The sequence below is a fragment of the Pongo pygmaeus genome, chromosome 6 (genome assembly GCF_028885625.2).
Source record: "Pongo pygmaeus isolate AG05252 chromosome 6, NHGRI_mPonPyg2-v2.0_pri, whole genome shotgun sequence".
Lineage (NCBI taxonomy): Eukaryota > Metazoa > Chordata > Mammalia > Primates > Hominidae > Pongo > Pongo pygmaeus.
In genome coordinates this window covers 70,460,840-70,488,572 of record NC_072379.2, presented here as the reverse complement: position 1 = coordinate 70,488,572, position 27,733 = coordinate 70,460,840, and the positions used below count along the sequence as shown (strand labels likewise).

General features: G+C 36.4%; 1 protein-coding gene across 14 annotated transcripts in view; it reads right to left on the bottom strand.

Moving 5' to 3' along the window:
• CRPPA (CDP-L-ribitol pyrophosphorylase A) overlaps positions 1 to 27,733 on the bottom strand; it is a 328,167-nt gene that overhangs the window by 161,078 nt on the left and 139,356 nt on the right. For 13 of the 14 annotated variants that reach the window (XM_063667502.1, XM_063667508.1, XM_054494931.2 and 10 more), the window contains 2 exons: positions 8,069 to 8,161; positions 7,526 to 7,618 (listed from right to left, as the gene is read on the bottom strand). The exons of the other annotated variant lie outside the window; for it this stretch is intronic. In XM_063667502.1, coding sequence (XP_063523572.1) covers positions 7,526 to 7,618; positions 8,069 to 8,161 — 186 coding nt within the window. The remainder of the gene's footprint in view (positions 1 to 7,525; positions 7,619 to 8,068; positions 8,162 to 27,733) is intronic. 14 annotated transcript variants of the gene reach the window in all.

Here is a 27,733-nt window from a genome sequence, read left to right as displayed (position 1 = left end):
TGAGATCGACCTGGGATGCTCGAGCTTGGTGCTGGGAGGGGCGTCCACCATTGCTGAGGCTTAAGTAGGCGGTTTTATGCTTACAGTGTAAACAAAGGCACTGGGTGGTTCGAACTGGGTGGAACCCACCAGAGCTCAGTGAGGCTGACTGCCTCTCTAGATTCCACCTTTCCGGGCAGGGCATCTCTGAACAAAAGGCAGCAGCCCAGTCAGGGGTTTATAGATAAAACCCCCATCTCCCTGGGACAGAGCACCTGGGGGAAGGGGCAGCTGTGGGCGCAACTTCAGCAAACTTAAACGACCCTGCTTGATGGCTCTGAAGAGAGCAGTGGTTCTCCCAGCCCAGCATTCGAGCTCTAATAATGGACAGACTGCCTGCTCAAGTGGGTCCCTGACACCCACGTAGCCTGACTGGGAGATACCTCCCAGTGGGGGCTGATGGACATCTCATACAGGAGAGCTCTGGCTGGCATCTGGTGGGTGCCCCTCTGAGACGAAGCTTCCAGAGGAAGGCTCAGACAGCAATAGTTGCTGTTCTGCAGCCTCTGCTGATCATACCCAGGCAAACAGGGTCTGGAGTGGACTTCCAGCAAACTCCAACAAACCTGCAGCTGAGGGGCCTGATTGTTAGAAGGAAAACTAACAAACAGAAAGGATAGCATCAACATCAACAAAAAGGACATCCACACAAAACCCCATCGGGAGGTCACCAACATCAAAGACCAAAGGTAGATAAAACCACAAAGATGGGGAGAAACCAGTGCAGAAAGGCTGAAAAGTCCAAAAACCAGAATGCCTCTTCTCCTTCAAAGGATCACAACTCCTCACTAGCAAGGGAACAAAACTGGATGGAGAATGAGTTTGACAAACTGACAGAAGTAGGCTTCAGAAGGTGGGTCATAACAAACTCCTCTGAGCTAAGGGAGTATGTTCTAACCCAACACAAGGAAGCTAAGAACTTTTTTAAAAGGTTAGACAAATAGCTAACTAGAATAACCAGTGTAGAGAAGAATATAAAAGACCTGGTACAGCTGAAAAACGCAGTACAAGAACTTCGTGAAGCATACACAAGTTTCCATAGCTGAATCGATAAGGCAGAAGAAAGTATATCAGTGATTACTTAATGAAATAAAGCGAGAAGACAAGATTAGAGAAAACAGAGTGAAAAGAAACGAACAAAGACTCCAAGAAATACGGGAATATGTGAAAAGACCAAATCTATGTCTGATTGGTGTACCTGAAAGTGATGGGGAGAATGACACCAAGTTGGAAAACACTCTTCAGGATATTATCCAGGAGAACTGCAACCTAGCTAGGCAGGCCAACATTCAAATTCAGGAAATACAGAGACCACCACAAACATATTCCTCGAAAAGAGCAACCCCAAGACACAGAATCGTCAGACTGATCAAGGTTGAAATGAAGGCAAAAATGTTAAGGGTAGCTGGAGAGAAAGATCAGGTTACCCACAAAGGGAAGCCCATCAGGCTAACAGCGGCTCTCTCAACAGAAACTCTACAAGCCAGAAGAGAGTGGGGGCCAATATTCAACATTCTTAAAGAAAAGAATTTTCAACCCAGAATTTCATATCCAGCCAAACTAAGCTTCACAAGTGAAGGAGAAATAAAATCCTTTACAGGCAACCAAATGCTGAGAGAGTTTGTCATCACCAGGCCTGCCTTACAAGAGCTCCTGAAGGAAGCACTAAACATGGAAAGGAACAACTGGTTACCAGCCATTGCAAAAACATGCCAAATTGTAAAGACCATTGATGCTATAAAGAAACTGCATCAACTAACGGGCAAAATAACCAGCCAGAATCATAATGATAGGATCAAATTCACACATAACAATATTAACCTTAAATGTAAATGGAATAAACGTCCGATTTAAAAGACACAGACTGGCAAATTGGATAAACAGTCAAGACCCATCAGTGCGCTATATTCAGGAGACCCATCTCACATGCAAAGACATACATACGCTCAAAATAAAAGGATAGATGAAGATTTACCAAGAAAATGGAAAGCAAAAAAAAAAGCAGGGGTTGCAATCCTAGTCTCTGATAAAACAGACTTTAAACCAACAAAGATAAAAAAAGACAAGGAAGGGCATTACCTATGGTAAAGGGATCAATGCAACAAGAAGAGCTAACTATCCTAAATATATATGCACCCAATACAGGAGCACCCAGATTAATAAAGCAAGTTCTTAGAGACCTACAAAGAGAATTAGACTCCCACACAATAATAGGGGGAGACTTTAACACCCCACTGTCAATATTAGACAGTTCAACGAGACCGAAAATTAACAAGGATAATGAGGACTTGAATTCAGCTCTGATACAAATGAACCTAATAGAAATCTACAGAACTCTCCACCCCAGATCAAAAGAATATACCTTCCTCTCAGCACCACATCACACTTACTCTAAAATTGACCACATAATTGGAAGTAAAACACTCCTCAGCAAATGTAAAAGAATGGAGATCATAACAAACCGTCTCTCAGACCACAACAAAATCAAATTAGAACTCAGGATTAAAAAATTCACTCAAAACTGTACAACTACATGGAAACTGAACAACCTACTCCTGAATGACTACTGGGTAAATAACAAAATGAAGACAGAAATAAAGATGTTCTTTAAAACCAATGGGAACCAAGACACAACGTACCAGAATCTCTGGGACATATTTAAAGCAGTGTGTAGAGGGAAATTTATAGTACTAAATGCCCACAAGAGAAAGCAGGAAAGATCTAAAATCGATACTCTAATATCACAATTAAAAGAACTAGAGAAGCAACAGCAAACAAATTCAAAATCTACCAAAAGACAAGAAATAATTAAGATCAGAGCAGAACTGAAGGAGATAGAAACACAGAAAACCCTTCAAAAAAATCAATGAGTCCAGGAGATGGCATTTTGAAAAGATTGACAAAATAGATAGGCCGCTAGCCAGACTAATAAAAAAGAAAAGAGAGAAGAATCAAATAGACACAATAAAAAATGATAAAGAGCATATCATGACTGATCCCACAGAAATACAAACTACCATCAGAGAGTACTATAAACACCTCTATGAAAATAAACTAGAAAACCTACAAGAAATGGATAAATTCCTGGACACATACACCCTCCCAAGACTAAACCAAGAAGAAGTCGAATCTCTAAATAGACCACAAACAGGTTCTGAAATTCAGGAAGTAATTAATAGCGTACCAACCAAAAAAAGTCCAGGACCAGACAGATTAACAGCTGAATTTTACCAAAGGTACAAAGAGGAGCTGGTACCATTCCTTCTGAAACAATTCCAACCAACAGAAAAAGAGGGGATCCTCCCTAACTCATTTTATGAGGCCAGCATCATCCTGATACCAAAACCTGACAGAGACTCAACAAAAAGAAAATTTTAAGCTAATATCCCTGTTGAACATCGATGTGAAAATCCTGAATAAAATACTGGCAAACGAAATCCAGCAGCACATCAAAAAGCCTATCCACCACAATCAAGTTGGCTTCATCCCTGGGATGCGAGACTGGTTCAACATATGCAAATCAATAAATGTAACCCATCACATAAACAGAACCAACAACAAAAACCACATGATTATCTCAATAGATGCAGAAAAGGCCTTTGACAAAATTCAACAGCCCTTCATGCTAAAAACTCTCAATAAACTAAGTATTGATGGAACGTATCTCAAAATAATAAGAGCTATTTATGACAAACCCACAGCCAATATACTGAATGGGCAAAAACTGGAAGCATTCCCTTTGAAAACTAGCACAAGACTCGGTTTGCCAGTATTTTATTGAGGATTTTTGCATCAATGTTCATCACGGATATTGGTCTAAATTTCTCTTTTTTTGTTGTGTCTCTGCCAGGCTTTGGTATCAGGATGATGCTGGCCTCATAAAATGAGTTAGAGAGAATTCCCTCATTTTCTATTGATTGGAATAGTTTCAGAAGGAATGGTACCAGCTCCTCTTTGTACTTCTGGTAGAATTTGGCTGTGAATCCGTCTGGTCCTGGATTTGTTTTGGTTGGTAGGCTATTAATTATTGCCTCAATTTCAGAGTCTGTTATTGGTCTATTCAGGGATTCAACTTCTTCCTGGTTTAGTCTTGGGAGGGTGTATGTGTCCATGAATTTATCCATTCCTGCTAGTTTTTCTAGTTTATTTGCATAGAGGTGTTTATAGTATTCTCTGATGGTAGTTTGTATTTCTGTGGGATCGCTGGTGATATCCCCTTTATCATTTTTTATTGCGTCTATTCGATTCTTGTCTCTTTTCTTCATTAGTCTTGCTAGTGGTCTATCTATTTTGTTGATCTTTTCAAAAAACCACCTCCTGGATTCATTGATTTTTTTGAAGGGATTTTTGTATCTCTATCTCCTTCAGTTCTGCTCTGATCTTAATTATTTCTTGCATTCTGCTAGCTTTTGAATGTGTTCTTTTAATTGTGATGTTAGGGTGTCGATTTTAGATCTTTCCTGCTTTCTCTTGTGGGCATTTAGTACTATAAATTTCCCTGTACACACTGCTTTAAATGTGTCCCAGATATTCTGGCATGTGGTGTCTTTGTTCTCGTTGATTTCAAAGAACATCTGTATTTCTGCCTTCATTTTGTTATTCACCCAGCAGTCATTCAGGAGCAGATTGTTCAGTTTCCATGTAGTTGTGCAGTTTTGAATGAGTTTCTTAATCCTGAGTTCTAATTTGATTGTACTGTGGTCTGAGAGACAGTTTGTTGTGATTTCTGTTCTTTTACATTTGCTGAGGAGTTCTTTACTTCCAACTATATGGTCAATTTTGGAATAAGTGTGATGTGGTGCTGAAAAGAATGTATATTCTGTTGATTTCGGGTGGAGAGTTCTGTAGCTGTCTATTAGGTCCGCTTAGTACAGAGATGAGTTCCAGTTAGGCAATACCATTCAGGACATAGGCATGGGCAAGGACTTCATGTCTAAAACACCAAAAGCAATGGCAACAAAAGCCAAAATTGACAAATGGGATCTAATTAAACTAAAGAGCTTCTGCACAGCAAAAGAAACTACCATCAGAGTGAACAGGCAACCTACAGTATGGGAGAAAATGTTTGCAATCTATCTATCTGACAAAGGTTGAATATCCAGAATCTACAAGGAACTTAAACAAATTTACAAGAAAAAAACAAACAACCCCATCAAAAAATGGGTGAAAGATATGAACAGACAGTTCTCAAAAGAAGACACTTATGTAGCCAAGAAACATGAAAAAATGCTCATCATCACTGGAAATGCATATCAAAACCACAATGAGATACCATCTCACACCAGTTAGAATGGCAATCATTAAAAAGTCAGGAAACAACAGATGCTGGAGAGGATGTGGAGAAATAGGAACGCTTTTACACTGCTGGTGACATTGTGGAAGACAGTGTGGCAATCCCTCAAGAATCCAGAACCAGAAATACCATTAGACCCAGCAATCCCATTACTGGGTATATACACAAAGGATTATAAATCATTCTACAACAAAGACACATGCACATGTATGTTTATTGCCGCTCTGTTCACAATAGAAAAGTCTTGGAACCAACCTAAATGCCCATCAGTGATAGACTGGATAAAGAAAATGTGGCACATATACACCATGGAATACTATGCAGCCATAAAAAAGGATGCGTTCATGTCCTTTGCAGGGACATGGATGAAACCAGAAACCATCATTCTCAGCAAACTAACACAAGAACAGAAAACCAAACACCACATGTTCTCACTCATAAGTGGTAGTTGAACAATGAGAACACATGGACACAGGGAGAGGAACATCACACACTGGGGCCTGTTGGGGAGTGGGGGGCTGGGGGAGGGATAGTATTAGGAGAAATACCTAATGTAAATGACAAGTTGATGGGTGTAGCATACCAGCATGCACATGTATACCTATGTAATAAACCTGCACATTGTGCACATGTACCCCAGAACTTAAAGTATAATTTAAAAAAAAATGTTGGGAAATACATGGCTGAAGCTTAGGAATCAGGTTAGAGCTGTGAAAGTTAATTTGGAATCATCTCATCCAAAGACAAAAAAAGAGGACCGGACTATTAAACAGAACTAACTTCACATGCCTGATCAGGACCTAGCACTGTGCTAGAAACTACATTTTGCATTCATTCACTTTCATCCTTATAACAACTTAAGAAGTAGAGTTATTAGCCTTGTTTCTACATTGAGGAAACCAAACCTCAGAACAATTAAGTAACTAGACCAAGAAACAAGTGTTCTGAGTTCAAAGCCTTTGTTATTTTCACTACATTGGACGGCCTCACCACCATATCTGGGAACATGGAAAAATGAACTTTCTAAGCAAGTAAATGTGGAGAGAGGAATAAAAGGCCAAACACAGAACTTCGAACTCATCTCTATCCTACAGAGCCTCAGAGGCTTCCAACATTGGATATATTCCATATTGTTCCTAAAAATCTCAACGAAAGCTTGCGTTCTATGAAGATCAATTACATAAGAAGCTTGGGTTTCAAAACCAGATGCAACCATGAAAGTTATCTTTATGGTATATGACCAAATAAAGAGGCCACTGAATTAGTTAAATCTCCCATAGTTGTTAATTTGTTACTACTTGCATTACTCAGTCAAGAGTTATTTATATTGCAAATTATCTTTATTCTTTATTACTAATCTTACCTGACAAGAATTAAATTCCCACAGTATGGGATGGGCCTGAGCTTTAGGAACTTCGAAGCTGCTAGGCACTTCTGAGAATTTAATGTCTGGAACCCCTTCACACAGTAAAATGCTACCAACTATACATTCTGCTCCTCAGCCAATTTAGAGCGCTTGGGCTCTGATTTTGTTCCTTCCTGAGTTTACTCTCTGATAGTCCCCTCTGCTATATAGTTTAATGGGCTAATCAAATAAATTCTGCATTAAATGTATACTTTTCGATTTTAATGGAAAAATCTCCCCAAATTTTTCATAGGCCATTCTTCTATGAAATTATTCAAAGAATTCTTCATAGAATTTTTCATAGAATTCTTCTATGAAAGAATTCTCTTTAATTTGTTGCTTGTTCTACTTTTGCTTTCAGGGGAACAGAGAAAATGAAACAACCCAAGAATCAGCTTTCTTCCACAAGGTTTTTTCCTCACATTAACATCTGGAATGCTTCCCTAATGGTATTCTGATAATATATTAAATAAAGCTGTTTTACATTATCCAAACAACCAGTTGACTTAAGCCGAATACTTTGCCATTTTAGTGAAGGAAAAAAATATGAAATTGGTTGCTGGGTTGAAAAAGATTTCCAAACCTGTCAGTTCAACCAAATGATTGCAATAATAAAGGCATTCAGTCATAGAAGTCATAGCTAGAGAGTAAGCAGAGGAATCCACAAACAAGAGTTTCTTTTGAGTATGGGTCAATGCTCTCAATTGGATGAGTTTTTAAAAATATGTACATTGAGTTACAAAGAAGGAAGCATAAGTTTGAGAAAAATCTGCATTAATTTCACTTACTGAAACAACAACAACAGGATATAAAATGCAAAGATTACTCTCTTCAAGCATGCTCAGTAACTTCTGGGTTTCTTGAAAATCAGAGGTCATAACCTAAAAGACCAGAAAAATACAAGGATATGAGAAGACGTTTTTAAATGACTTAAAAGTTAATTCAAGGAATAAATGGAGAGATTCTGCCCAACATTCAAAATATTTATCAAGCTTAGTTTTTAATTTACAAACAATTTTAAATGATATCCATGAAGTTATACATGTCAAATTTTTATCTACTAATTGAGTCAAATCTGTCTCTTATTATCTACTTTGGACCAGGTACAAACAGAAAATTGAAAATATTGTCCAAAATACCTCTCTTCTCATTATGGGAATTAGCTTGTTAAAAGTATTATTTATCTTTCAAAGATAAAATCTCCAAAAACATGTAAAAGAACTCATCATAATCTCATATACACATATAAATATTTAAGAATCAAATTAGTTCTCTTCCACATTACATTTGTTCATATCCTTAAGTGCTTTCAATCATTTGAATTGACTTACATTCACACAAACAAAATTGTAGCATTGATCTAAGATGATTTGCTGAAGATGTCTGCCAGCATGACACAGAGCCTCAGATGTGACTTTTACATGCTAGTAGGAAAAAACAGACATGAATTCACAAATTAGATAGACCAAACATAAACATCTTTGTTACAAAGGAACACATAATTGCTAGAAGACAGGCACATAAAGCCAAGGACCATATATTTTTTTAAAAAATTAATACATGCTGAAGTTCATCAGGCTATCAAGAAAAAGTCATTTGAACTAGGCTATGAATAATGCATATTTTAGCAAACAAGGATATAGAAAATTGTTTCACATAGAAAAAAATGTGGACATACATAGAATATATTCTGGAACAGGCTAGTAGTCTGGTTTATCTTATACAAATAAATATTGAAGAGCATGTTGAAGGACTAAAAGAGAAAGGGTGCAGTGATGATTGCAGGCATCTGGAAGCACATTAAATAACACAGTTTTAATACAGGGAATAGACTTCACTAAACCTGAAATAACTAGAAATGGGGAAAGCAGTAAGAAATCATCACAACAATATAAGTGAGAGAGAAATAAGACTTAAACTACACAAACTAGTCCCAAAACTGTAGGGGAACTTTCTTCTATACTATAAGTAGTCCGAGATTAGATTAGATTTAGAAAAGAACACATATTATGCAAACTTTCCCAGTAAGATTTTTTATTCCATATAGCTTAATATTCTAATTAGCTTCTTTTAAGATTTTTCTATCATTAACAATATGAACAAAAACTTAAGAATTACTAGACAAGGGATCTGTGATATCTTTGCTATAATAATTCCACAGGAAATCACATTTCAGTGATTCTTACTGGTACTACATTTAGAATGCTTTACATTTCATAGTTCTAAAAATAATACAGTGCTGTTCCTTAGTAAAACATCAAAGTCTGTAACTCTGTACATTATCTATTTAGTAGCTTAATTTGCTATAATTTTGACAAAATACTGGAGAATGAGAAAGGAAAGTTTTCAAGGTCTTAGCTTTGCTCTAGAAATTAGTTGGCTATTAAATTTTAAAAATTTTAGTTCAGTTTAAAATTCATATTGAGCATAAAGCTCAAAGATTTTTAAGAAAAAGGGCAAAAAGTCCATAGTCATCAACAATATATTAACACTATAATAAAAAAAGAAACCAGTATCCATTCTGCAATAGTAAGTTTGATCAAGTGGTAACATTCAGATATTATAGGGAGACAATTTTTCAAAAGTCCCTCATGTATTCAAACATTTTCAAAGGCATTAACAGCTAACTTGTTCCATACTTTCTCTGCAAGGATGTTTGTACAAATTACAGAGATAGAGATATTTCTTCCTAGAACAGATTTATTTTCCAGTAAGATGGGGACATCTCTCTCTCTGGAGTAGGCTTACTTGGCATTCCAGAGTTATCTCTTGAGGAGCAGATGGGCTGATTTGCCTGTATAAGGCCAGGGTTTCCTACTATCAAGGTTCTTTTTAAAGAACCCTACTGCCCAGAACTATAATAAATATATCCCAGCAAATAATTAGGATCTCTAATGCAATTAGAGATCCTAATTGCATCTCTCCATGGAAATTGGAATTCAGAAAAAAACCGAGTGCTACATTTTTGTTCTTGCTACTGCTATGGTTATAAATGATCTTTTCTCTGACCCTGTAGTCTCAGATCTTCCACCAATATCTATGATACTGTGTCAGGCTGACTTATTTGCGTGCAAGTAAGGTATAATCTCACATCCTGCCAAGTTTCTGACTTCACAGATATGAAATAAGGCAACCATATCACCAGATCTTAACTTCAACAAAGATGCACAAGTGAATTCTGAACTCAGAAAAAAAAAATCTTACTTTAAAATTTCCTTCTGCATGTAGAGAATGAAAACATGAGAGATATTCTGATTCAGTTTTTTTTTTGAAGTATTAAAATAAATTTCTTTAGGACAGAGCTTAGGATCTTTGAGGACAGAAACATTCATGTTTTTACCACTAGCAAATGCTTAATAATTTTAAAAACAAAAACAAAACTTTGCCACCAGTTTTTTTTTTTATTAAAGTTTTAGGGTACATGTGCACAATGTGCACGTTAGTTACATATGTATACATGTGCCATGCTGGTGTGCTGCACCCATTAACTCGTCATTTAGCATTAGGTATATCTCCTAATGCTATCCCTCCCCGCTTCCCCCACCCCACAACAGTCCCCAGAGTGTGATGTTCCCCTTCCTGTGTCCATGTGTTCTCATTGTTCGATTCCCATCTATGAGTGAGAACATGTGGTGTTTGGTTTTTTGTCCTTGCGATAGTTTACTGAGAATGATGATTTCCAATTTCATCCATGTCCCTACAAAGGACATGAACCCATCATTTTTTATGGCTGCATATTATTCCATGGTGTATATGTGACACATTTTCTCAATCCAGTCTATCATTGTTGGACGTTTGGGTTGGTTCCAAGTCTTTGCTATTGTGACTAGTGCCGCAATAAACATACGCGTTTTTTGAATAAAATGATATGATGCCTCTCTTAGTGTCAACATTCGGCACATGCATCCCTCTGTGAACACTAGACATGCTTTTCAAAACAACTACTTGTGATTTTGATGTATTTGGAAGGTATTTTATTTTTGGAAGGTAGCTTGATACTTTTCCTATATATCATTTTGCTTATAATATTAGATTATTGAGTTTGGGAACATAAACTTTTCTTATATAAATATCAGCTAAAAGGTTGCTGTTGAGTGATATATTCATTGCAGAAGTTTGAGACTTATAAGCCAATACTAATTCCACTGGGAAAATGTCAAATGAGGAGACATTCTTCTGGATATGTTTGTATGTATAAAAATACTAATTAATTTCCAAATTCCCTTCTATGATTAACCATTTCTTCCAGGTTTCATTTATTCGTTTGTTTTGTTCTCCTTTATTCTTGGGCTTAATACCTAGGTGATGGGTTGATCTGTGCAGCAAACCACCATGGCATACATTTACCTGTGTAACAAACCTGCACATCCTGCACATGTACAATAAAAGAAAGAAGGAAAGACAGCTTTCCTCAACTGTCTGACAATCCTTGGTTGTGCTTACACGTTTTAGAATGGGACAGCATGAAAGACCACTAGCTACTCTGTGTACAGGTAGGAGCTGTCCCCTGGAAAGCTTTGACTTAGGATGAGTGGGTCTTGATACTGTGAGTCTCACAAATTTCAGACTTTTAGGTTTTACTTTGTGGGAGCCACAGCTCATATAAATTCTGTAGTTCTCTTCAGAGTGCTTCCTTCAATTACTTTATAAGAACTGTTTGTGTGTATATTTGCAGAAAAAACAAGTTCCCTAGTGTACAATTTTGTCGATACTGGTATTTTTCTTCTAATTTTCATTATTTTAATAGCTACAAATACACCTTTAGAAAGGTAACTGAGTTGCTTAAACTTTCCACTAATGACAAAAATTAGATTTTCAAATAATAGAATAAAATGAGCCTGGGTTAAACATTAGGACAGTAAAGCAGAAAACAGAAATAATGGGGTTTCATTATGTTCATAATGTTAAAATAACCCATTGTGAAGTAATAATGGAAAGAATATTTTTGTATACCAGGAAAGAAATGGAAAAACTTTAGGCATTAGAAAGAATTTCTTGAATGTGAAGGTAATCAGGCAACAAAGCACATTATAAAGTGAACTTCCTCAGAAATGCTTAATAAAATATTAGGAGTACTTATGTGATTTATGTACTCAGTTGTTTACCAAAGATACAACCCCAAGTTAGTATAAACTAATGTAAAAAAAAAAAAAAAAAGCAGAATGGTTAAATAAATTGGGGTATGCCAATATAATGCAAATCATTCAATCATTAATATTTCAAAAGATATTTAACAATGCAACCAAAAAATGAAATTAAACAGTAAACAATATATTCATATACAGACATAGACAAACACTAAGAGGTTTCTATTTTGCTAAAAATGTATGTGGGAAAAACTTAAATACACTAAATTTAATGCACTGATGTGATCATCATAATTCTCTCTGGCAGTTGGAATAAATATTTTTTGTTTAAAAAAAAAAAAAAACATACATGTGCATGTGTCTTTATAGCAGCATGATTTATAGTCCTTTGAGTATATACCCAGTAATGGGATGGCTGGGTCAAATGGTATTTCTAGTTCTAGATCCCTGAGGAATCGCCACACTGACTTCCACAATGGTTGAACTAGTTTACAGTCCCACCAACAGTGTAAAAGTGTTCCTGTTTCTCCACATCCTCTCCAGCACCTGTTGTTTCCTGACTTTTTAATGATTGCCATTCTAATTGGCGTGAGATGGTATCTCATTGTGGTTTTGATTTGCATTTCTCTGATGGCCAGTGATGATGAGCATTTTTTAATGTGTTTTTTGGCTGCATAAATGTCTTCTTTTGAGAAATGTCTGTTCATGTCCTTCACTCACTTTTTGATGGTGTTGTTTGTTTTTTTCTTGTAAATTTGTTGGAGTTCATTGTGGATTCTGGATATTAGCCCTTTGTCAGATGAGTAGGTTGTGAAAATTTTCTCCCATTTTGTAGGTTGCCTGTTCACTCTGATGGTAGTTTCTTTTGCTGTGCAGAAGCTCTTTAGTTTAATTAGATCCCATTTGTCAATTTTGGCTTTTGTGGCCATTGCTTTTGGTGTTTTAGACATGAAGTCCTTGCCCATGCCTATGTCCTGAATGGTAATGCCTAGATTTTCTTCTAGGGTTTTTATGGTTTTAGGTCTAACGTTTAAGTCTTTCATCCATCTTGAATTAATTTTTGTATAAGGTGTAAGGAAGGGATCTAGTTTCAGCTTTCTACATATGGCTAGCCAGTTTTCCCAGCACCATTTATTAAATACGGAATCCTTTCCCCATTGCTTGTTTTTCTCAGGTTTGTCAAAGATCAGATAGTTGTAGATATGTGGCGTTATTTCTGAGGGCTCTGTTCTGTTCCATTGATCTATATCTCTGTTTTGGTACCAGTACCATGCTGTGTTGGTTACTATAGCCTTGTAGTATAGTTTGAAGTCAGGTAGCGTGATGCCTCCAGCTTTGTTCTTTTGGCTTAGGATTGACTTGGCGATGCAGGCTCTTTTTTGGTTCCATATGAACTTTAAAGTAGTTTTTTCCAATTCTGTGAAGAAAGTCATTGGTAGCTTGATGAACAACCTGCTCCTGAATGACTACTGGGTACACAACGAAATGAAGGCAGAAACAAAGATGTTCTTTGAAACCAATGAGAACAAAGACACAACATACCAGAATCTCTGGGACACATTCAAAGCAGTGTGTAGAGGGAAATTTATAGCACTAAATTCCCACAAGAGAAAGCAGGAAAGATCCAAAATTGACACCCTAACATTGCAATTAAAAGAACTAGAAAAGCAAGAGCAAACACATTCAAAAGCTAGCAGAAGGCAAGAAATAACAAAAATTAGAGCAGAACTGAAGGAAATAAAGACACAAAAAACCCTTCAAAAAATTAATGAATCCAGGAGCTGGTTTTTTGAAAGGATCAAGAAAATTGATGGACCGCTAGCAAGATAATAAAGAAGAAAAGAATCAAATAGATGCAATAAAAAATGATAAAGGGGATATCACCACCAATCCCACAGAAATACAAACTACCATCAGAGAACACTACAAACACCTCTACGCAAATAAACTAGAAAATCTAGAAGAAATGGATAAATTCCTCGACACATACACCCTCCCAAGACTAAACCAGGAAGAAGTTGAATCTCTGAATAGACCAATAACAGGCTCTGAAATTGTGGCAATAATCAGTAGCTTACCAACCAAAAAGAGTCCAGGACCAGATGGATTCACAGCTGAATTCTACCAGAGGTACAAGGAGGAACTGGTACCATTCCTTCTGAAACTATTCCAATCAATAGAAAAAAAGAGAGAATCCTCCCTAACTCATTTTATGAGGCCAGCATCATCCTGATACCAAAGCCGGGCAGAGACACAACCAAAAAAGAGAATTTTAGACCAATATCCTTGATGAACATCGATGCAAAAATCCTCAATAAAATACTGGCAAACCGAATCCAGCAGCACATCAAAAAGCCGCCAGTTTTTTAAAGAAAAATATCTTGTGTCAAGAAAATAGTGTATGTTCTTAAAATGAACAATGTAGGAAAGTTCTTTAAAAATAAAAACTCATCAAAAAATACTACATAGAAATAATTACTCTGAAAGGTAAGTATCATTCCAACAATTCTCTATGAATAATATATGTAGTAACCAGGAAAGACAAATGAAGGACTAAAAGTATGAATGTTGTATTAAAATGGAATAATACGCATGTCATTTTAAATTATGTAATTTTAGTGGATGAAAACCAAATGTAGTAAAACCAAAAGTATTGCTAAATTTCAGATAATTCATTTCCAGGAATTTTAATTTCTAAAGGTTAAGAAGAGGTGCTATGAGCAGGATAAAGACACTGCAATCTTAATGACAACTCACTTCTTTTTGTAAGTCAGTATTCACTGACTTCCTTCTGTGAGAGAAGGAGATAGCACATTTTAAGTTCTACCCACAGCCTAGGTCTGGTCAATCATGTTGTTTTAAATCTAAAAAGTTTATTAGATTCTTATTCCATTTTGTGGCCATAATTAATATTAGACATTATCTACCTTCAAGGAAAGTGACTTAACAAAATTTTCCCCAATTCTAAATTTTTCATTTTAATTCACATTATTAGATGAATATGGGCAAGTAGTTGGTTGTTTTGGAGCAATTTTTTTTTAAGAAAAGCAGTAATATTTTTAGGTTCCTTGAGTTTTTGCTTAAGAATAGTTCATCTAGGAATAAAAATTTGGTTCATACTTTCCCTCACAGATCTGCAATCACTGTGCCACTATTTTTAATTGTTACATGTTTTCCTTCTGCTTCTTAGGTTCCATTTGTCATTCAGCCATTCTCCATTCATTTTCTTGGATTTCAATGTCAAGCAGTTTCCCCCACCCACCCCACCATTGCCCTTCCAAGTACTCATAGTTGTTACATTTGAGGTTTTTTTCTTTTATCTTTATTACCACAGGAAAATTTGGCTTGTGGTGATATTCTTGGATTTCACCTTCATCCCCTCGGATGTTTGTAGATAATGCTTCATTATATTTGGAATGAATACTGTAGATATATGAGGTCGGACTATCCTACGTTTTGCTTGTTTATGGGTTTTGCATCTTGATGTCTTCCTGAAGTATTCTTCATGGGGAATTTCCAAATCAACCATAGTAAGTTTTATTACGAATTGTTATTTCTCAACTTTTCCTGAAAATATGCCCTTTCAGATCAAATAGAATTAGTTCAAGGAAACTTTCTTTTCGCTTTCTGAAGAATTTATTGATTTTTCTACTTGATATATGAAAAGTGTCCACACATTGGCTGCCTTAGTCATCTAAACACCTACTCTACTTTAGCTATCATTTTTTTTAATTGGAATATGCTGCAATTATCTTGACTTTTCTCCCCTCACTTATCTGACTTGCTGAATTGTTTCTCTAAGAGACTAGTTCTTTAATAGTGCTGCTCTCATAATAATTTTGTTTCCTATTCAATCACTGTTAATCTCTTACAATGTTGTGTTTTGAATTTTTAATCTTGAATTCAGATTCTCACTGAGTTCTTCTACAGAACAAAAAGGTATAATTTGGGAGAAGGAAGAGGTCTCAGCTTTCATCCAGGTTTACTTCTTACTTATGTGCATTATAATTTTTTAAGTACAAATTGTACTTTTCCTGGTTATTTTCTATGAATTAGAGTGTTAAAACAAAATCAGACACTGATAGTTTTCTCTGTCTCTATGAGATGCCACAGAAAATTGAGATATTTTCTACTTTTAAAGGATTCTCCTTGGCTTTCACACTTCAGCTTCTCAATCTGCTTCTAAGTTAAAAATAAAAGAATTATCTAAATGAATCAACTTTTGCCCCCCATTACAAGGTCTGGGAGATCCACGGGCAAGGTTTAGAAGACATCAGCCAGATTATCATCTGCACTTACTTTCTTGACTGTTACTTTTAAAAATGTATGCATTAAGTGGGGCCCCTCATGTTTGTTTGGCTACTGTTAATTTTGCTTATTTTCTATTGTTTTTAAAGCAATGGAGAAGGAAGATTTTATGAATGATCTTTATCATATTTACCTGGCTGTCACTACTATTTTTAAGTGCTTTAAGGAATTATTTTATTTTTATATTGTACATCTTTAGATGAAAGGCAAGTATTCCCTAACCATTAAGAGTATTTAAGTATTCCTAGAAGAGCTTCATTTTTCTCATTAAGAACATGTAACTTTATATACATATTACATGTATATGTGTGTAACTCCCATTAGATTAAATCTAAAATAGTGACTTTGACATTAAAGCCCTTCATAGTCTACTTATATTCTACCTATTCAAATCCTACCCACCAATTCCACTCTTCAACACAAATATTCTTAAACTCTAAAGAAATTTTTCTGTATTGTCACAAATACTGGGCTCATTCATACCTATGACAACTTCAGCCCATATTGACTTCAATATCTACTTGCTTCTTCAAAGCTATTATGTATTTCTTAAACTTTAACAGTTAATAAGATATACACTCCTAGAATATACAATTGTAGGCCAGGCACGGTGGCTCACGCCTGTCATCCCAGCACTTTGGGAGGCCGAAGTGGGTGGATCACCTGAGGTCAGGAGTTCAAGACCAGCCTGGCCAAGATGGTGAAACCCTGTCTCTACTAAAAATACAAATATTAGCCGGGCATGGTGGTGGATACCTGTAATCCCAGCTACTTGGGAGGCTGAGGCAGAGAACTGTTTGAACCTGGGAGGCAGAGGTTTCAGTGAGCTGAGATCGCACCACTGCACTCCAGGCTCGGCGACAGAGTAAAACTCCGTCTCAAAATAAAAAAAAAAGAATGTACAATATAGATATACGGAAAGCACAATGCCCAGCCACATAGTGTTATTGTAATTGTAATTAAAATATATTTGTTCAGTTACATGATACATTTAAAACTGCACTTAAAGTCATTCTTTAGCTAATGCCCATAAACTAAGACAGAAATGCATACACAATATTTACATAAAAGTTATCAAATTAGTATTTTGTACTCTCGAAAAATCAAACTGCAATTTTTTTCTTCTTGAAATTGAGACTCTTAATAATTGTTTCCAGTTCAGTGTAATTCTTTTAGTCATACTGCTTTCCTCCCAACCAGAAAACAATCAGTATTTTCCATGCTTGAGTAAAGAAACTTAGATTTTACCTAAAGATAGCAAAGGTATCTGTGATACTTTTAATCAACAAAGACCACAATAGACAACACTATTAGGTTGTTTATTTAAAAAAAAAAAAAAAAAGTCCTAAGCATCATCATATGCTGTCATTCCTGATGTTTCCACACTCAAACACAACAAATGGAACAATCTACTGGCTAGAATTTCTTCTGTAAATATTTTGGTTCAAAGGACATTTAACCAAAATTTAAAACAACCTTCCAATGTGTTCAGTAAATTAAAGTACGACAACAAAAAATCAAACTTTCCTTACATCATAACAAGAGTTTAGGAAAGATTTACCATAAACTAAATGCAAACATCTGTGTATTCACAATATTAATACTATATAAAGCATGGATATTAGGAATAAAGATAGATTGTCAAAAAAGTTTTCATTTCAAAAAGCATTAAGGCCTAACTAAGGCTGAAAGGTTTTGGTTCAATTCCCATGAGTCTGAGGTTCAAATATGTGTTTCTGAAAAGTCAATCATCTTTTTACAGAAAACGTTGGCTGGGTCATCTCTGAGTCTGAGTCTTCCAACTTCTAGCCTCTCTACCATTCAAACAATGGTACTAATATAGGTATAAACAAGTGACTTGTAGAGAGATGTATTTTCTTTCTACTCTGTGAACATGCCAACAATTAACATCCCTTTTTGCTTTTCTAGCATTCAGCATTTACTATTTCTTAGAATAAGCTTTTAAGCTTTTCTTTTTGTATGTGTGTGCATGTGTGCAGTAAAGAGCATGGACTCTGGTACCAAGATCCCTGGGTTTGAATCTATCTCCAGAACATCGTTGCTGTGTGACTTTGGGTAAGTTACATAAGTCCTGTGGCTCAGTTTACTCCTCAGTAAAATGAGTACATCATAGAATTCATATGAGGATTGGCTAAGCTAATATGTGAAGGGTAAGAGTTAACTTTTCCAAGATGTCTTCTCTATAGCCTGTCTTCGTAGAAGGCTTTAAGGAAGTCAATCCTGGTAGAGTTGTAAGCTAATAAATAAATTGGGTTACCAGTCAGCTAGGTTATATAAGCTACAGGCTGCTAACCATGAATGGTAAGCTGGTGGATCATACTAGTGGCCTTCCACTTCATGATCTGCCACCATAGGACTTAAACCCTAGCTAGCTGGTCATACTAAAGCAGGTTTGATACTCTCCCAATCCTAGATGCTGGGTAGGCAGAATAGTACTATAACCAAGGTTCTGAGACACTGCACTGCTATTGGATCCCTATCTCTTATCACGCAAGGAAAAGGACTGGTGCCTCCCTCACTATGCAACTTAAAAGTCACAGCACAAAGACTGGAGTCTAACATTCAGCCCGGAAGATCCATTTGCAGTGCTACATAATGCAGTGGACACTGCCTCTGTCTGAGTCCAAGGACTTTTCCCAACAACTACTGTTCTAGGAAGTCTAAAGTCTAATGTGTGTACTGTCAAGTCATTCATTTTTGAATATATGTAAAGACCCAGTAGCATTCATCTCATGTTTTGGGTCACCTAATGCACAGTGCTGTATTAAATGCTTGCTGTTACAACTCTACTCACTTCTTAACTTCCACTTTTAGAGGACCCTTTAAAACATATCTCTATTATCCCTTTACATTTAATATATTACATTTATTGAGGCTTTATAACTTGCCAGAATCTATGCTAAATACTTTCAACAATTATCTGGTTAAAACTGCATAGTACACCTATGCACGGGCAGGTATTATCATCCTCCTCATGTTATAGATAATGCATCACAGGCACAAAAGTTTGCATAATCTAATATTACACAGCCAGTAAGGGGCTGGCACTCAGACTCAGGTCTGTTGGAACTCCCAGGTCCACATACATAACCTCTAAAGCACACTGGACATCAGTGTTACTCTAGGTACTATTACCTTGTCACAGATATCACGAGACCCTTACCCAGAGAGGAGTAATTCTACATGTCCCAAAGTCAACTCCAGGGAGAAGGGGTGTGGGGGAGGAACATGTATTCTGGAGGGTCAGTTAAGTACTAACAATCTTAATTGCCAGTATACACATTCCCTTAACTGTGATGTTTCTGGGTCCTGGATAGTGTAGAAAGTATTTAAGAAGTGTCCTCCAATTTCAATCTTCAGATTTGATATCAAAGTAATGTCAAGTGCTTCTGACCCACTGCATTAAATGTGTGCTGAGCAGTTGGTGGTAGAAGATATTATTGTGGTAAGTCTTCTTTGTGCATCCCTCTCTCACTGTTAAAACTCACGTTGAAAGCCAACTATTGTTCTGATGCAACACTACAAGGACCACGGAATGGAAAATGACAAGCTCTAAATTTAACAAACCTTGAGCACCTGACACAAAGAGTTTAAGGCTCCCGTTTTATTTTTTTATTTTATTTTATTTTTTAAGACAGAGTCTTGCTCTGTCACCCATGCTGGAGTGCAGTGGTATCATCTTGGCTCACTGTAACCTCTGCCTCTTGGGTTCAAGCAATTCTCCTGCCTCAGCCTCCCAAGTAGCTGGGATTACAGGTGCTTACCACCATGCCTGGCTAATTTTTGTATTTATAGTAGAATCGGGCTTTCACCATGTTGGCCAGGCTGGTCTCGAACCTCTGACCTTAGGTGATCCACCCGCCTTGGCCTCCCAAAGTGCTGGGATTACAGGCATGAGCCACCGTGCCCAGCCCCGTTTTATTATACATCCAAAGTTGGACAGTGTCAACACAAATTGTAAAGCTGCAAAATACCACCCTGCTCTTCTTTCTGTCGAGCTTTCATGACAGATTATACTATAACTACAAGACAGTGTGCAGTAGATGGGAAACGATCGGCATTAACTCACATATCATGTTTGGCAGGCATGTTCTGTACCTATTAGTGGAAATCACTAATGATATGTGAAAAAGATACAAACAGTAATATGATCCCTTTATATTTATTAGTAATGCATAAAACATTTGCAAGCTGAGAACTGGCAAGTTAAAATGAACAAATCCTATCTGTCTTAATTAAAAATAAAACAAGGTCACAAAGAACAGAGTATCTTAGCCATTGATGGATTAATATAATTTCATTCATTTGACCAATATTTATTGATAGCTACAAGCCAGACACTAAATTGTATACTGAGACCACGTCAATGACTAGACAGGTTTCTGCCCTCAAGAAGTTTATAGTCTAATGGGAAAACAAAATAAATTTTAGATGTGTATTTCTCGAATTTCAATGTCTATGGGAATTTCTGAGAATCCTGTTAGAAATGCAGATTTTAATTCTTTTAGATTTGGGGTAAAGCTAAGAATAAACATTTCTAAGAAGCTTACAGTTGATACTGATATAACCGATGCCTGGATCACACTTTGAGCCAGCAAAAGGTTCTATCATTTGAATCCACATTAATCTAAAAGCCATCTCTCATTTTGAGTAGATATTTACTGAGGAGTGTGTCCTCATCTAGCAAATCAAAGAAAACTGCAACCTTACTGAGCCAAAGCCATTGCCTTTATCTTTATTACATATATTGGTATGGCAAACATAAATGACTAAAATTAAACAATTCATTAATTTGACTTTTTTCCTTCAAATTCTTGCTAAGTTTACAATGTAATTTAAATCCATAAAGTTATTTTTTCTAAGTAATAAAGATGCTGCCTAAATGTACAGTCTGCCTTCAGAATCTGTTGGTTCCGCAGTTAAGGATTCGAGCATGGGTCAAAAACATTTGAAAAACAAAACTAAACAATAAAAATACAAATTTATAAAAATACAGTGTAACTATATAGCATTTATATTGTATTAGGGACTGTATGTAATCTAAAGATGATTTAACATATACAGGAAGATGTATATAGGTTATATGTAAACATTATTTCATTTTATGTAAGGGATTAGAGCACTCATAAATTGTGGTATTTGTAGAGCAGAAAGGTAGGTCCTGGAACCCCCATATAAATTGAGGGACAACTGTATATAGAAGTACAATTGCAGCCTGTTTCCATATTAAAATCATGTGATGATAAAATGACAATCACTTAAATGACATGACTGATTGATATGGTACTGCAAATGTGACAATTGCTCTCAAAATGTCTAGATAAGAAATATTAAAAAGGTTCTCAACAACCTCCATTTTCCACCTAGTTTTTACAAAATGGTAGAAATAAAGAAAATTAAAATCAGCCATAATATGTATGAATAGCTTACTGAAGAGTCCTTTCACATGTAATCCCAAGAAAATCATGCAATAGTCTTTTAAGGAATATTCAGACACCATCCCAATATTTGTTCAACCTGAAAACTGCCATCAAACCCTATATAATAAGCAAATTATTTTTCATTAATGTATATTCCTCTTATATAAGAAATATACTTGCAATATTTTTACATAAAATTTCCCTCTCATACAACTTTCCCATTATGACTTATTAGTAGCCTGTTGAATATACATTGTTTAGCTTAGAGGTTCAAAATATTTTTAAAATACTAAGGATAAATTACATTTTGAACAAAACCTCGATCATGTGACTTGTTTCAGAACTATGTACCATAGAATATTTTTTAAACAGTACATTTCTAGACAATATTGAAAAATAGATTCAAATATGTAATATAGAATCTTACTGTAGAGTCTACAGAATACATTTTAAAAATACTGCTTATGGCTTATTTTCTTCACTCCACTAGAAGGTCCCCTCTGCAGTGCTCATTTCTGCAACACTTTCTTTCCTGACAGAAGGCTGCTCACTACCAATTTCATCACTGTTGCTAACTCCAGCTCATCTAATCTCTGCAACATCTGCTACCAGCACCTTCTCTTCCCTCCTTTTGTGAACATAGTTTTTTCTTCCGGTTAGAAAATCAGTTCGAACTTCTTGAGTATGCTTTGTGTTTTAAACTCTTCTCAACTGTTCCCATGATTGATGGATGCCCAGAGGCGACCTCTTTATCTCCAGCAACATATTTGGCTGTTGGCCCGGTAGAGAGGTACTCCAGAAGCTTGCTGGTTCATCATGTTCTCATCTTTAACCAGAACTATTTATCTGACTCCTTCCATCTCCACAGCACTGTGTGAGGGATCAGTGATAAGAGACAGTGAAAGAGATGCGCAAATGGATAAATAATAAGCAGGATATGTAGAATGACACAACTATTGATGAGTAATTTAGGAGATCCAATAACTAAAAAAAAAGATTGGGGACAAGTTCATGGTAAGAGCAATGGCCTTAAAACATAAAATTGACAAATAGAGAAGGCATGCAATCCAGTAGAATAGACTGCAAAAGTGGTAGAAGACTAATCGTTTCAAGACATGTTGAGCCACAACAGCAATAGCATTGTGACAAAAAACGTCAGTGTAGATTGCAGAAGATCTTCAATGACGGATCAAGCTGTATAGACTTTTTTTTACCCTCATATACTGAATAGTCAATTAAGGTATATAGTGCCAATGTAAGAGAGAAAGATAAACTTTTTTTTAACACAAGTTGTAGGCCTTGGAAATAAGTTTTCCAGTAACAAGATAACACGAATAATGTACTGTGGTTATAAGCTCAAAGTGGTATATTTGATTCAGTGTTCCCAGAACCACCAAAACCTTGGAACCACTGTTTAGCTAAAGCTACTAGAACAACAGAATAACCTACTTTGTGGCATTGTAAAGTAAAATTATACTACACACAAATACTTGACATAAAATACATTTCCAAACTCAATTATTAGGGATAACATAAGCACAAAATGATGCTTTGCAAACATCATGTATCCTATAACTGGAGAAAAAAAATTAATGACATGAAGTGAAATGACTGAGTTCTGAAACTACATCTCAATTTAAATAGCATAAGCAATTTAGTATATAATGTTCTTCAAAATCAATTGTTGAAGGTTAACTATAATCTACATACAAAAACAACTTTGTCAACTTTTTATATGGATTTTCCTTCTAAACATATTTACTTTATGTGTAAAATCAAAAAATTTCCTGAGTTAAAGGCTAAGACTTGACTTTATGAATACATGCCCAAAAATTGGTGGTGGCTGGTTTCTGTTTTTATTTTGTAAGCTTAGTATAATGGTTGCCCAGAACTTGTAAGCAATGACCTCATTTCTAAGCGGACAAGATGCAAAAGACCATTTTTACAGATTAACCATCTGGTTCCTTTAGGAAGAATAATATTTCAACAGGTTCCTGTATTTCAAGAATATAAACAATTAAAAAGATGAAGATATGTGAAATACACAAAGAAAAAATTAGAGAAAATAGAATTTAAAGCAAATTATCCTAGCTCCCTCAATTAATATTTTAAAACCATGACAATCAGTTATTAATATAAATTGTTAATTTTATTTAATACAACATCAATATAATTCATACCATCTTCTTCAACTAGGTGGTCTATCATTTTGGAGTTTCTTTCCACCTCTGGAGAATTGCTCAGGAAATCTGGCTAACATACCAAATAAACCAAATGGATTTAATGAGATGGTTTTTGGCTAGTTTCTATATTCTTGTATACACATTCATTCACCACATAAATGTGGTGCTGTTCAGAGTTAGAGGCGCAAGAGAAAAAAGTAGCTTTCCAGTGTTATTTCATTGTTATTAACTATATAGTATTCAGGTGCAAACAAATGAAAATCCTGTATATTCACAATAAAATATAATATGTATCAAAATAAGCATAAAATAACTGTTTTGGATAGGCCTTAGGATGCTGTTGTGGCTTAATTTGCTCTGTTTATGTTCTCTCTGCTTTTCTTTATTGCATATGCTATTTTTGATGTTTTGTTTGACTAATATGTCATACAGTGAATTTACTGAGGTCTGTAACAAAAGGCATAGATCCATACACTGGACACAACCTTGAGGGCATAAGAAAAAAAAAAAAAACTAAGTACCATAGAACAGCCTCAACAAAATCAAAGCATGCTTTACACATGATTTTCAGTTACACCCTGCTTGTCATTTGTGATTACTCAAAACAATAATTAAATTATGTGCTCCAGGAAACAGGAAGGAGTGGATAACTAAAATACATGAAAAGCCCCTACAGTCCCTGTTTGTTCGGAGTATAGATCAGCATTCTTTAGGAGTTCCATTCTTTTATTACAGGAATGAATATTGGGTTGAACACGCTTATATGCATTTAGAGGTAACGTGATGTATGAAAACAAATACTGCAGAGGTTTCCTCTGTACAACTGTACTTTTAAGAGGAGCAGCCACCATAATCTTCTTGTAAAGGTAAACTGGATGATGTCATTTTCAAATAAAGTCTTCTCTCACTTCATTTTCCCCTTAAAACAATATATAAATGATAATAATAGCAACAGTAACAGTAGAAGTGGTAAACTCAACATAAAAAGCCTACAAGGCTGTCTCTGGGTCTGTCCCCAGCTCTTTCCTTGTCTCGTACTACTCCCACTTCCACTCCATTTGCATCTCCAACCACAGATGCTTTCTTTCCGTGCCCCAATGAAGCTCTTTATGTGCCTTTCACATACTGTTACTTCTGGTTTGTTCTTTAAATAGATAATTATTTATTACCCTTAAAGGCTTAAGTTAAATACCATGTCTGCCAAGAGATTTCACTTACTGCCTTCCACTCCCAATCTAAGTCACTTTCTCTGGCTCTCTTATATAAGCACAGTTATGTTTTCCTTAGAATATTCATCACAATTTGACATTTTAATTTGCATTCATTTACTTTTTATCCCCAACTGGACAATATGCTCCTTGGAAATAGGAAATCATACTTTCTCAGTTCAACTCCCTACATCTAGTGACTATATCATGACAGGCATTTATTATTTGGTAAATAAACTAGAGAATTTAGGAATAAAAGACTAATCATATCTTCCTACTTATAAATTCCTTACTACCTTCAGTTCAGTATATAGTATAAACTATTTTTGGATATTTACTGAAAACTGGGAAGAAGTGAGAGAGGTCCCTTTAAAACTGTCTACCACCCTGATCTATCTCTGGAGAGCTCTATCTTCAAAGCTGGTAAGGTCTGTGAAATACTTCAAATTGCTGAGAAAAACGGAGGAGGAATATAGCAAGACTGATAGCAAAGCCTTTTCCTTTAAGAATCAGTGAAAAGTGCCTGTGAATGGGGGGAGTAGGAGAGTGCCTCTCCCCAAGTTAGCTCTTTACTAAACTTTTAACAACCTTTTCCATGTATTTGGTGTGTATCATTAAAGTTAGATGTTTGGTTCACCTGTAAGGTATGTTGCAAAATTCTAGTATAGATAATTACAATAAACATACCCAATCTTTTCCCTTAATTTCAAAGGAAAACATTTTTTCTTTTCATGTTAACAAAACAATCCTCCCATTATGTATTGAGCAGCTCCACACCCACACTGATCTGCCCTACAGATGCCAGGATTTCAATAGTGGTGACTTCATCCTTTTTACACATTCCTTTCAAAGTAGGATGAAAGCTTTGAAAGGTGAAAATGTTAGAATACGTTGCATTTTGTGTTTGTAAGTTATAAGCTGAAAAATGTCATGAGATAAATTTACCTTTATAAGGGAAGGGAAAAAGTATATAAAACTACATAAATCTTTTCCTAAGGGGATGTCTTTCAGACATTAGGTATTAGCCCTTTGTCAGACTTAAAAATCTCAGTCTTTTATCTCACCTTTCCTTAGAAGAATATTAATTAGTAGAGACCATTTTGAATCAACTAGCATCTATATTTACTATTTACATGATCTCAGGCAAATCAAACTGCAGGTTTCCCTATTTCTATTTGTAAAATAAAGGGGGAAATCATAGGGTTATTTTAAAGAGAAAAGAACTGTATAGTACTGATACAGACAGGACACAGGGAAATCCTGGGTAGAAGAGGACAGTCCCCGGTGAGGGCCACACTCTTAGGCCTGGGTACTGTGGCGCAAAGTGAGAACATGCATTCCTGTTTTCCCACTCAAATGCTGCTTTTTGGCCCTCCCTGCCTCCCATCTTGTACCCATAAAAAATCCCAAGCTCCACTAGCAGAGTGATGGCAGAGGGGCAGCAGGGCAGCAGAGTGGAACAGCTGAGGCTAGAAGAGAAGCAGCAGCTGTCAAAGAGAAGCAGTTGGACTTCAGAGGGATGGCTTGAAGGTGGGACTTCAGAAGGACGGCTTGACGGTAGGACCTCAGAGAAGAGTTCAGCAGGGGAGAGCCAAACTCCAGGAGAAGACCACCTTTCCACTCCATCCCCTTTCCAGCACCCCATCCCACTGAAAGCCGCTTCCACTCCTCAGTAAAATCCTCCACATTCACCCCCCTTCAATTAACTGATGCAGCCTGATTCCTCCCAGACGCCGAAAAGAACTCTGGTACCAAGAGGGCTGGTGCAAAAGGTTGTCATCCTACCCTCCACTGAGCTGTTAAACACTTAAGCTGTTTGTAGACAGCAAAGGTAAAAGAGCACAATGTAACACATGTCCTCTGGGGCTTCAGGGGTCATGGATACCCTGCTAGATGCTGCCATAGAGCCGCATGAAGTTCTATTCCTGCCATCGCACCCAGAAGGACTTGTCCTGGCCCCTGTACCCGCTCACCTGCATGCTCCCTGTCCCATGAGAGGTGGAGAGCTGTGGGCTGAGTAAATGAGCCAACCCCTTAGCCAGTCCTACAAAGGGGCCAGGGGAACTACCCATTTCAGTACTACTCCTGACACTCCATAATCAGTGTTGTGGCTGGTTTTTTGTTGTTGTTGTTTTGGGTTTTTTTGAGAAAGTCTCGCTCTGTTGCCCAGGCTGGAGTGCAGTGGCGCGATGTCAGCTCACTGCAACCTCCGCCTCCTGGGTTCATGACATTCTCCTGCCTCAGCCTCATGAGTAGCTGGGACTACAGATGCCCGCCACCACGCCCAGCTAATTTTTTGTATTTTTAGTGGAGACAGGTTTCACCATGTTAGCCAGGATGGTCTCGATCTCCTGACCTTGTGATCCGCCCACCTCGGATCCCAAATTACTGGGATTACAGGCGTGAGCCACCATACCTGGCCTGTTGTGGCTGTTTCTAAGAGAAAGCATACTCTTAAGTTTGTGTGGCATAACAGGTTTTTAAACTTTTTAATTATTTTTAACCAAATTTAGAAGCCAGGGAAGGCTTAGCAGTAATGATATCTCCTTTCAAGGTGAACCAAGATTCTCTGAGTAAAATAACAGGACACCCAAAGTTCAGTTTTAGAAGTTCTACATTAGCTCCTCATTAAAAATAAATAAAAAGTCTAATTTATCTCCAAAAAGGAAGATATTAAATTAAGAAATTTTTGAGGAATGGTGATTTTCTTACTTTTGAATATATGAATACTTCTTAGTTTTATTATATGAAGGAAATCCCTAACTTCAA